Below are 12,567 nucleotides of genomic sequence, written 5' to 3'. Positions count from 1 at the left end.
GACAGGTTATGACTAGAGACCTGGGACGAAGAGGGGTTACACTTGGAGAACCTAGGAGGCGTCAGAGGTGCAGTTAGCCCCGGTAACTGTGACACGACCCATGGAAACTAAAGGCGCAGAGTGGATCACAGAATCACAGAATATCAGGGTTGGAAGGGACCTCAGGAGGTCATCTAGTCCAACCCCCTGCTCAAAGCAGGACCAATTGCCAACTAAATCATCCCAGCCAGGGCTTTATCAAGCCTGACCTTAATAATCTCTAAGGAAGGAGATTCCATCACCTCCCTAGGTAACCCATTCCACTGCTTCACCACCCTCCTAGTGAAAACGTTTTTCCTAATATCCAACCTAAACCTCCCTCACTGCAACTTGAGACCATTACTCCTTGTTCTGTCATCAGGTCCCACTGAGAACAGTCTATATCCATCCTCTTTGGAACCCCCTTTCAGGTAGTTGAAAGCAGCTATCAAATCCCCCCTCATTCTTCTCTTCTGCAAACTAAACAATCCCAGTTCCCTCAGCCTCTCCTCATAAGTCATGTGCTCCAGCCCCCTAATCATTTTTGTTGCCCTCCGCTGGACTCTTTCCAATTTTTCCACATCCTTCTTGTAGTGTGGGGCCCAAAACTGGACACAGTACTCCAGATGAGGCCTCACCAATGTCGAATAGAGGGGAATGATCACATCCCTCGATCTGCTGGCAATGCCCCTACTTATACAGCCCAAAATGCTGTTAGTCTTCTTGGCAACAAGGGCACACTGTTGACTCATATCCAGCTTCTCGTCCACTGTAACCCCTAGGTCCTTTTCTGCAGAACTGCTTCCTAGCCATTCGGTCCCTAGTCTGTAACAGTGAATGGGATTCTTCCATCCTAAGTGCAGGACTCTGCACTTGTCCTTGTTGAACCTCATCAGGTTTCTTTTGGCTCAATCCTCTAATTTGTCTAGGTCCCTCTGTATCCTATCCCTATCCTCCAGCATATCTACCACTCCTCCCAGTTTAGTGTCATCTGCAAACTTGCTGAGAGTGCAGTCCACGCCATCCTCCAGATCATTAATGAAGATATTGAACAAAACCAGCCCTAGGACCAACCTTTGGGGCACTCCGCTTGAAACTGGCTGCCAACTAGACAAGGAGCCATTGATCACTACCCGTTGAGCCTGACGATCTAGCCATCTTTCAGGTCAGTCTATAAATGGGCTGACCAATAGGTTGCATATCAGAACTCCATGGGTCACTTTTGACCCATGGTCTGCACTTCAGACAACTTTGATTATCTGATGAGATTAAGGGCACCTATTCTATATTAGCTCAGTTCATAGTGTAATGAGGTGTGATGATTTGGGGAACTGGTCTATCCATAATTAATAATTTCTGGCTGATGTTATGAAGTTGTTATTATGAAATTGTTTAATCATGGAACACCTCTGTATGGAGGTGGAATCCACCGTTTGCTGATGTCTGTGCCAGACCAGGGACAACAAGCATTAAACCTTAAATGGTTGCTTATTCAGGTTGAAACACTTCTGCAGAACGTGGTGCTGCAGAGGCTTGGGGGAAATGGCATTAGTTTCAGGGCCTAGGTAATTGGACTATGGGGCCCGCACTGCCAAGAGGCATCAGACATGAGGTCTGCACCTGAAGAGTCTCAAAGTCAGGGATAAACTGACTAAACTGTGCTCAGCCCTTGGAAGCTGAGGCCACATGGGATTCAGTGTTTTGATCCTTTCAAAGCAGTCTGGTGAGCATCCAGGGAAGAGCTCCACCAGATCTGTGACATAAGACATCTTTAATTAATATCTGAAATAAAAATTGATCACATGAAATGTAAACTTCTTTAAGATTATTTAACCTATTCTTTGAGGTCTATTTTCACACCAAGAGACATGCAAGAGTCTCATTAATAGAGATGGGGAGTTCAGCCCATACATTTGGGGTGAGAAGAGACCCTGTGTATAGGATTTTGTTTTATTTGTTTAAGGCAGGGCCGGGTCTGGGCACCAGTGTTCCAAGCATGTGCTTAGGGCAGCACTTTTCAAGAGGTAGCACTCTGGCTTTTTTGTCTGTTTGTTTGTTTTGGTAGTGGCACTCCGGTCCCCCTTTTATAATTTATTTTTTATTTTATTTTATTTTTTTGCTTGGGGCGGCAAAAAACCTGGAGCCGGCCCTGGTTAAAGGTACTGCACTGTGGACATATCCTTGGTCCAAAATTTAAATTTTGTAAGTGGAAAACAAATTAAAGAATGAAAAAACCCCAATATGTAGAGAATTTTAAAATATTCCAATTAAAATGTTTGTTTTGGCATTCACACATTCTTCTCTGATATTGTGAATAAAAATGACAACAATTTGTGCACCTAGAAAGTGAATGAAAGTGAAACAGGCCAGTTTAGTTCTGCTGCTGAAGCTGAGTGAAATGTGAAAAGTTATGAAATAGTCTAAACAATTATTTGATTTTCAGCATTGGGTCAATGGCAATACATGTTGTTAATAATAGAGGGAAGATTTTTTTAAAATGAACTTTATGTGGTTTCCTTTAAGTGATCTTTTCCTAGTAGAAAGTGTTGTCTGAATGACAGCCATAGAGACTGTTTTATCCCCAGAAAAAATACAGCACTGGCAGTAAAACTTCTCCCACAACACACCTTGTGTCAGTGTGGCTCAGCCCTGACACAGCCTTGTCTTCACTGCTAAAAAAAAAGTGTTTTACAATTGGAATAACTAATGTGAGTGAGCTATATGGAGGAAAAGAAACAGTGAAAACAAGGCACTTTAGTTTTATTGTGAAATAAACTAGGCAAGGTCAGCATCCTACCCTATCTGGGGTTTACATATTTGATGTAACATTTGTATCTTTTATATTTATATAAATTTAACATATATTAAAATATTTATATACATATAATAAATATTTATGTATATTTATATATTTGTACAAGGATTTTTGGATTCCAAGTAACTGGCAGCTCTTATCTCAGGGGTGTGTGAGAAATATACTCTACTTGATTTGTCAGCAGATTTCTGTTTACTGAGAGAATGAAGTTACAGTGACTGCATTACCTTGAGGGACAGCTGCAGCTTCTGTCTCAGCTCATCACTGACTGGCTCATACTGGATTAGCTGACGGATTTGTAGCACATTAGGGCATTTTAGTACAGGTGCTGGAGAGCCAGTCAGCTCTTTGGATCCTATGCACAGACCTTTCCAAATGTGTGTGCCAAACGGTGGACCTGGAATCTTCCTCTGAACACAAATCAACAACAAGCAAACAGAGCATGAGATTATTTATTATAGTGACATGGAAGGTTCTCAACAAGTCAGAATGCAAGGTTGTAGAGATACTTACATGAAAATGCTCCCTGCTCACAAAGAAAGAATTGCAACTTGGGCTAGATAAACTCAGTGGCTGAATTTCAGGCTAGGGTGTTTCTTAGCCCAGGATCTATAGTTATGACCAAGTCACATGACATCCTCTCAAGTTGTTATGCAGAAATGTGTCCCAAACCATGAAGTTTGGATCCCTCAAGGTCAGTGGTGTTTGGATTTCAGAGTTTTACTTAACAAAGGTGGGAGTATGTGCAAAGTTTGGATCCAAATCTGATTTACCCTAATCTAATTATAAATGTAACCAGTGAAGTCAGTGGACAGTGAATTCCTGTAGGTCGCATGCTTATTACATTAACACATCCTAATCTAATTGAACCTATCCTAATTTAATCTAATCAGTATTTTCTGATGAGGATACCCTCTGGATTGTTTTAAAGAGACGGCATTGTTTTGTGGCTAAAACATGGGACTGATGAGATTAGAGTTCTGTTTTTGACTCTGGGCTAGACTCAATGTGTGACCTTAGTCAACTCAAGGAACATCTTTGTGCTTCAGATTTCCATCTATAAATGGGGAATAATAATATTTACCTACCTCACACAGATGTGAGGTTTAATTAATTTAAGCACATAAAGTGCTTGGAAATTCTCAAATAGAAATTGATAGAGTGATGTCCTGTGTTATGCAGAGGTTAGAGCACGTGATCACAATGGTTTCTTATGGCTTTATAATTTATGAATCCAAACTACAAGTGCAATGTGCAAATAATAAATATAATAGTTAATAATAGAGTAATGTCAATGCCTAATAGCAAAACAGGGAGAAAAAAGAGTTTTGAAAGATTTATACCTCAAATGGAGGAAACGTATCCCAGTTCCTGGACTGGAGGCTCGGAGGAACAATATTGGATGATTCTCTCTTCATTACCCAGGGAGACGTTTCAGTCAATGGACGGAGAACAGTAATACTTAGAACACCTGGGTCAAAAACATTTCAATAAAAGTAATTTTGCATCCAAATTGGATGGAGAATTTGATGAAGGGTTTTGAAATCTTCAGAATGAAGAACATATGTAAATGTAAAGTGTATTATTACTGGGCTGCGAAAATGAATGCAAGAATGTGATACTGATGGCTAGAGACAATACTGGCTCACAATGTGATTGCAAGATAGGTAAATATTGGATTAGGATCACCCAAATTTTGCCAAACCACAGACTGCATTTGCAACTTGCCAGGAGTGCAAGGGATACATCTAATTTGCATATTATGGAGTGCGTGACCTCATCCTTAGTAAGGAACTGCAGACCATGAAAAAACTACAGCATTGCACTATCTCGAGCTGCATATGGAACTCTTACTTAGGCTACACTTCCATATTCAATGTAAGCATTGTTGTGAGCTGCATTTTATCCTATTTTACATTTCACTTTCAGACCACAGGTAATTAATTACTTGTAGTTATTACTCTCTGATGAACTCCAGCTTTTTTTTTTTTTTTTAAACTCTTACAGGTGTTTTAATTATCAAGTTTTCAAGAGTGATGCTGTTTTCAGATTGTTCTTAAAGTTTTCCTCTCCTACCAGACCAAAAATCCACTTAGCCCTATATTCTGCCTCAAACTACATAAAAAATTTACATCACTGTGAGTTGTTTTGTCACAATGATACACTGTTCCATAAGCATATAAGAGCAGAATATTCAATATAGCAAAAATAGCCAAGTTAGTGGTGGGAAGGTCCTAAAAGTTTGAAGTCTGAAGAAGCATCGTAAAATCTGGATTCTTATCTGAACCTATAAAGGCCACCACATACCTAACTGTAGCCATCTTTTTAGGGCGTAGCCCAATGGTTTGCTACTCTCAGAGAGAGTGCTGAGGGTGATTAGCAGGCCTGCTTCCTCATATGGCAGTTTCATGGAACATATGCTGTTTCCTCTCCTGAACTTCCTTCTTCTGCTCTCCTGGTTCTCTTAATGTGTTCCTTTTTCTCTTTCCCTCGTCCTCTTTCCAGTGCCAGTGGCAGTTTTACTGATGTTATTCAATTTATCTGCTGGGAAGCCATTTACTTTTGGTGGAAGCAACACTTCAAATAGTGTAAAACCTGACAGGGTGAACAGTGGGATGGCTGTTCTCAATTCCTCCTGAGATCAGCTGTTGGGAGAACTGTACCGTTATTGTACTATTTTTTTTTATTGTATTCTCCACATTAAGGGGATACTATATATGCTTCTCTATATGGCTTGTTTACAATTTATTTCTTTAGTGAAGGTCTGTCCCCTTCAGACATTTCCCATAGCTCGTTCACTAGGACTGGCACTGAGTCCTGGTAATTCATTTCACACAAGCCACTCCAAACCTTCAGAGAGTAACCACTTTCAGTTATTACCATGGACCTACAGGTAGAAGGCCCCATATGCTATTAATAATCCCTGTCCCAGTTTTATCTTTCAATGTCCTTAATACCAAATGCACAGAGGGGGCTTTCCAAATAGCAAAGAGCCACCATTCGTAGTGATCATTTTACTTCACACATAGATGGTTAAACTAACACAAGAGACATTTGGTGATTTCCTCTGCCCCATAATAAATTCACAGTATCTATGTATTTAGTAGTTGTTTCCATTTTCGTGTATATAAAAGGATAAAAGTGTACCAAATGTGTGTGAACTTCCCCCTTAATCAAACAGTCCTTTAGTTGATTGACTACATCCCACAGTCTTTCCATAAGTTTTTTCTTCCACACTCCCTGCCACTTTCATGTCCTGTGGAGTAGAAGCCCGTGTACACTGCTATCATTGGGGCAGAAATAGGATGCAGTCACCACTATGGAACTAGCAGGGGGGGGGGGCAAATTTGGAGTGTGAGCAGCTAAATAAAAGTTTTGAGTGTCCTGCTCCAACTATTTTAATTATTTCTAAACTGGGTTGGCAAAAAGGAAATGAAATATCTCTACCTGGACATTCTTGTACTGGCTCTTGCAAGACTGCAGTAGCTGGATCACCATACGCCAAAGCAAGGTATTCTTCTATGTCACTGTTCCGAAGGAGTTCAGTCCCTGAACCATCAGCATAGACAATGAAGAACCTAAACAGTCAGCCGGACAAATCTGATTAGTTCCATATTACATTAGAATCACACACCTTTTTCTAGAAAAGAACACTGTGATGGCATAATGAGAAAGTAGAAGTTCAAGATGGTGGCATCAAATAACTAAACAAAGACTGCCGAATAAAGAAAATGTGAGCCTACAGATTCATAGAGCCTAAGGCCAAAAGGGACCATTATGATCATCTAATCTGACCTCCAGTGCAGTACAGTCCATAAAATGTCCCCAAGATAATTCCTAGACCATCTGATTTAGAACAACATTCAATCTTGATTTAACAGTTGTCAGCGACGGAGAATCCACTATGACCCTTGGTAAATTTTTCTGCTGATTAATAACTCACCATTAAAAATGTAATCCTTATTTTCTAGTTTTAGAATTTGTTTAGCATCAACTTCTAGCCTTTGGGTATACTTTTCTCTGCTAGACTGAAGAGCCCATTATTAAATATTTGTTCCCCATGTACAGACGTACTGACTGTAATTAAGTCACCCCTTAACCTTCCCTTTTTTAATAGATTGAGCTCCTTCAGTCTATCACTATAAGGTATGTAATCTAATCCTTTGATCATTCTCATAGGTCTTCTCTGAACCCTCTCCAGTTTATCAACATCCTTCTTGAATTGAAGACAATAGAACTGGATACATAGCTCAGCAGGGGTTGCACCACTGTCAAATACAGAGGTAAAATACCCTCTCTCCTCCTACTCGAGATTCCCCTATTTATGCATCACAGGATTGCATTAGCTCTTTGGCCACAGCATCACACTGGGATCTCATCTTCAGCTGGTTATCATCTCTTCCAAATCTTTTTCAGAGTCACTGCTTCCCAGGACAGAGCCCCCCATCCTGTAAATATGCCCTACATTCTTTTGTTCCTAGATGTACTCATTTACATATATGTATAAAAACACATATTGTTTGCTTGTGCCCAGTTTACCAAACTATCTAGATAGTTCTGCATCAGTGACCTGTCCTCTTCGTTATTTATCACTCCCCCAATTTTTGTGTCAGCTGCAACCTTTATCAGTGATGATTTTATTTTTCTTCCAGATCAGGGATAAAGATGTTAAATAGCATAGGGCCAAGAACCAATCCCTGTGTGGTATGTTCGGTTTACCTGGGAGCATGTTCACCATATGTGACAGGAGTATGAACGTCTTTTGGTATTGGTACTAAGTATCCATCTTCCTCACCATCAGAATCAATGCTGGGAATGAACACAGATGTGCTGCCATCAGCCATGACCTATGATGGGAAACACAGAAAATCATTTGGGCTATGAAATCTTTTAAAAACAGGAATTTGCTACTAAGTCCAGATGTGAGCTAGCACAATTATAGTTACAGCTAAGTCATTGTTTTGTGCTGGGCAGCTAAATGTCCAGGGTAATAGGAGTAGGAGTGGCAGAGTTAGACAAAATAAATGTTTTTGGCTAAGTATGCCATGCCAAGAATCCTAATCCTAAGTGCCAATGCATAAGTAATACTCAGGGGTTTTAAAGTAGACATTTGTGGCCACATTTTCAAAGAAAAGTGTTTAAGTTCCATCTTTACAATATGCAGTTGCACACACAAATGGGTACCTGCATACAAAGAATACATTTGCGGGTCAAACCAGCTAACTGCATACTTACACAAGTACTGATACACTCATGCTATTATTTATTTTACTCCTGAGGGTTTTGCTCCAAGAAATAAAATGATTCACCCAATATTTTAAAATCCTTCAAATTTTCTTTGTCAGATAAATGTGGAGGCTCCAGCATGGCTTTGGGGAGCACAGGCCACTGACTGCACGGAGATGGGAGACCACTGTGCAGCTCCCCCCGGGAACACAGACTCAGTGATGAGGTTGTACCCAACCTTGGCACAGCACAAGGACTAGGCCTGTAGCGGAAACACTCCAGGGCTCTGCCCCTCCATGCCAGGTGCACCAAGTGTGGGCAGGCAGGCTCAGTAAGGCAGGGTCCAAGTGTGGAGGGGCTTGGCATAGGAGGGGGGGGGGGGGATCCAGGTATGGGTTGGATCTGGATGCACAGGGGTTTGTTGGATTTTTTTTGGTGCTACAGTAATGGGACTCTGCAGGGGGGTCCAGGTGAAGGTGGTTGAGGCTCAGTGGAGAGGTCTGCGAATGCGGGGGATAGAGCTCGGCAAAGGGGGTCTGAGTGTGTGGTGCTCTGTGGTGGGTCCAGATGCTAAGGAAGTGGGGCTTAGTGGCATGAGGATCCAGGTGCAGCTGGTAGGGGCTCAGTGAAATGGGGATCTGGGTGTGCATGGCTCATCGGGGTGGACCAGGTGCAGGGGGAGTGGGGCTCATTGGGGGAGTTCTGACTGCAGGGGTGGGGAGGGTCTAGGTATGAGGGTGTCTGGATGCATGCAGGCTGGGTGGAGAGGGGAGCAGCTCCCTGAACAGGGATCCCTCCCCTCTGCAGCTGAGGAGTAATGGGTGCAGGACGTGTGTGTGTGTGTGGGAGGGGGGGCTGAGGGCGAGGAATTGCAGAGCTTCCTGTAGTTGTGGGAGAAATCTGGGGGTGAGGCTGACCCGGTCCCTGATGCCGTGTAGGGGCAGAGGAAGTATCATCCTCCCCAGTCCAGCTGGGACTAGCAACTGAGCCTGGCACAGGGTAGGAGCCATCATGCAGGTCTTCTCTAGTCCCATCCCCTGCCCCCCAGTGACTTACCTCTCTGCTGGCTGCCCTGCGCACCCAGAACATACTGCTGAGGAGAGTTGCATGACCACTCTTGCAACTTCCCTTTGCTTCCCTGTCAGAAAGTCATTTTTCTGCAGGGAAGCAAAGAAATCTGCAGGGTACATAAATTCTGCACATGCACAGTGGAGTATTATTTGCATTTTCATGAAAATATATAGTGAGTATAATGTAGACATCTCCTTTCCAAAATGTAGTTCCTGATAACCCCGTAATAATAATTATTAAGATTTCTAATTTAATTATTAAATAATTAAAATAAACATGTGAATGTGAGATAGTTAAGTAAGAAATACTGTCCAACGTTTTCAAAGCTGGGTACGTAAAGTTAAGCTTCTGTATCCATCTTAAGATATCAACATTTATATGGTTTGATATTCATAGGTGCTGAGCCACTGAAGGTAGTGGCAGCTGTGGGGTGCTCTGCAGCACTGAAAATCAGGCCACTTCTATTTAGATCCTAACTAAGTATCTTGATGGAGATTGGGTAACTACCAGCAGGTGGGTCTCTGATCTACAAGCAGCCTCAGATTTGGTGAAGCTGATGGGTGTACTAGCCACTTTCCATTCAGTCTAAATGAGAGAACAATTAAATGTCCCTTTGTTTAGTAATAGCTCAAACAATGGGAGCCACTGCCCGAAGACTAGACTGAATGCAAATGCAGGGGTTGGGGATTCATTTGGTTGCAGCTGTCTGTATGTGAGGAAAAAGAAGACTTAGAGAGAGAACACCAAGAAAGCCAAGAGCTGCGTCTGAAAGCAAGACACAGAAAGAAAAGTACTACTAGTATGGTCCTGAGAGAAAGTCAAGGGCTTTTTGAGCAGAGTGTTGACTAGAAAGGCAGACCTGGAACTGTGAACAAATAAACTGCCCCCTATGGTTTGTTCCTTTGTGTTCAGAGAAACAGTGCTTTGTGTACATTTTTTTAAATAAAGAGGATTCTATCTTCAATTTCTCCTAACTTAAACAACCTCTGCATTGTACAGAGTGTTAGATGCCTAAGAAAGGGATCGCAGAAACTGAAAGAGGAGCTTCCTAAGCCACAAGTAACATGCAGGGTGCGGGAAGGGGCTGAGGGTCCATGATCCACAGAGTTATTTTGGTGCCTAACTCTACTCAGGATTCTCAGCCATGAACCCTCTCCTGGAAGTGCCTAAGCCAGGTCAGCCTTTTTGAGAAAGAGAGACCCATTCCCTTATAACCCTGTTTTCAAATCCCTGCTTTGCCTACTTTGGAGCAGGTCTCCCACATTCTAGATGAGGGCCCTATTCACCAGCCTATAGCATATTCTGGCATGCATTTCTTGCACTCTCTCTTCTTGAAGCTGTTCCACTTTTTATAAATAATTAAATATTCTCCAGGTCAGAGAGAGAGAAACAGCAAGATGTTGACACTACAGTCCAGTGCACTTATAGTACCATGGATATGTGAGACCTCTGTTCATGTTCCTACTCCAAAGCAAGCAGAGCAGAAATTTGAAAACAGGTTTCTCACTTTCCAGGTGAGATCTTTAATCAGTGGGGTACTGCGTGTTTGCACCCTCCCCCCCAACACACACTTTCTTTTGTATAAGTTAGGTGTGCTCTGAACATGCTCATTGAATTGGGACCCACAAGTGAGTTAGGCAGGGGAAAACTTAGTTTGAGAATCTCAGTGTGTTTTAGGTATGAATGAAGGCTCAGAGAAGCTCATTAGCTGTGGGGCAGCATCAGTACTTAGGTGGCTTTGCATATGCCCATCAGAGGCCACGTCTACACTACGGGATAATATCGAATTAGCTAAAATCGGTTTTATAAAACTGATATTATAAATTTATGTGGCCACTCTAGGCACAGTAATTCGGCGTTGTGCGTCCATGGTCCGAGGCTAACGTCGATTTCTGAAGTGTTGCATTGTGGGTAGCTCTTCCGTAGCTATCCCATAGTTCCCGCAGTCTCTCCCGCCCCTTGGAAAGAAAACTGGCAATGAAATGACGGTTATCTCTCCCCCTCTGTACTGTCCGCTGCTATCATGAGTGCCCCTGGCTGAAATCGGCCGGGGCGCAACGCAAAAGCAAAATTGGGATTGACTCACTTGGGGACTGAATCCTCCCTTATGGTTTCTAAAAATAGAGTCAGTCCTGCCTAGAATAAGGGCAAGTGTATTAGAGGACCAGTGTATCAGAGCAGCAGCTTTGCTCCGTGTCAGTATTTCACAGGGGGTGCCCCTGCAACAACCCACCGTTGCTTCCCTTCTCCCCAACCTTCCTGGGATACCGTGGCAGTGTCCTGCCCATTTGTGTCATGAAGTAATAAAGAATGCAGGAATAAGAAACACTGATTAGTGACATAAAATGAGGGGAGGCAGCCTCCCGGCGCGATGATAGTCCAGGCAGGACATTAAGCGGTGTGGGGGAGAGGAGCACAGCATGCTGCTGCTATGACAGTCCAGGCAGTACAGAATCTTTTCTTTACACAGGAAAGGGAGGGGCTGATTGAAGCCCCCAGTTGCTATGATGAAGCTGGTTATTAGCCGTTCTGTCCTATCTACTGGGGACCAGGAATCAGAATGTTCTTACCTCAGCACGCCCCATATTCAAAATGCATTGGAGCATATTTCATGAGGACAGTTACCAGTCCTATTGCACCGTCTACCACCGGGGAGGGGGAGAGAGAAGCGGGATACTGCTCTTCACTGCTGCAGCATCGCGTCTACCAGCAGCATTCAGTACACATAGGGTGACATTGAAAGAAGTCAAGAAATGATTTCTTTCCCTTTTCTTTCACGTGGTGGGGGGGGGAAAGAAACTGAGGAGCTATTCCCTGAACCACGCGCCAGACACTGTGTTTTGAACCTACAGACATTGGGAGCTCAGCCAAGAATGCAAATACTTTTCAGAGACTGCTGTGGACTGTGGGATAGCTGGAGTCCTCAGTACCCCCCCCTCCCTCCATGAGCGTCCATTTGAGTCTCTGGCTTTCCGTTACGCTTGTCAATGCAGCGCTGTGTATCCTGGAGATTTTTTTTTTCAAACGCTTTGCATTTCGTGTTCTGTAACGGAGCTCTGATACAACAGATTTGTCTCCCCATACAGCGATCAGATCCAGTATCTCTCCGTACGGTCCATGCTGGAGCTCTTTTGATATTGGGACTGCATCGCCACCCGTGCTGATCAGAGCTCCACGCTGGGCAAACAGGAAATGTAATTCAAAAGTTCGCGGGGCTTTTCCTGTTTACCTGCCCCGCTGCATCCGAGTTCAGATTGCTGTCCAGAGCGGTCAGTGGTGCACTGTGGGATACCGCCCGGAGGCCAATAATGTCGATTTCCGTCCACACTAACCGTAATCCGATATGTTAATAGAATTTAGCGCTACTCCTCTCGTCGGGGAGGAGTACAGAAATCGATTTAAAGAGCCCTTTATATCGATATAAAGGGCGTTGTAGT

At 43.1% G+C, this 12,567-nt stretch overlaps 1 protein-coding gene across 4 annotated transcripts in view; it reads right to left on the bottom strand.

Moving 5' to 3' along the window:
* The window catches only part of SPAG17 (sperm associated antigen 17), a 301,346-nt gene that overhangs the window by 36,364 nt on the left and 252,415 nt on the right, over window positions 1–12,567 (bottom strand). For all 4 annotated transcript variants that reach the window (XR_004372764.2, XM_032773620.2, XM_075071732.1 and 1 more), the window contains exons 32-35: window positions 7,553–7,680; window positions 6,281–6,411; window positions 4,177–4,304; window positions 3,061–3,243 (exon numbers count right to left, since the gene is read on the bottom strand). Coding sequence is in view for 3 of the 4 variants with exons in the window: in XM_032773620.2 (XP_032629511.1) it covers window positions 3,061–3,243; window positions 4,177–4,304; window positions 6,281–6,411; window positions 7,553–7,680 (570 nt within the window). In the remaining variant the exon portion in view is untranslated. The remainder of the gene's footprint in view (window positions 1–3,060; window positions 3,244–4,176; window positions 4,305–6,280; window positions 6,412–7,552; window positions 7,681–12,567) is intronic.

Source organism: Chelonoidis abingdonii, chromosome 1 (genome assembly GCF_003597395.2).
Source record: "Chelonoidis abingdonii isolate Lonesome George chromosome 1, CheloAbing_2.0, whole genome shotgun sequence".
NCBI lineage: Eukaryota > Metazoa > Chordata > Testudines > Testudinidae > Chelonoidis > Chelonoidis abingdonii.
This window is presented reverse-complemented; position numbering and strand designations above follow the sequence as displayed.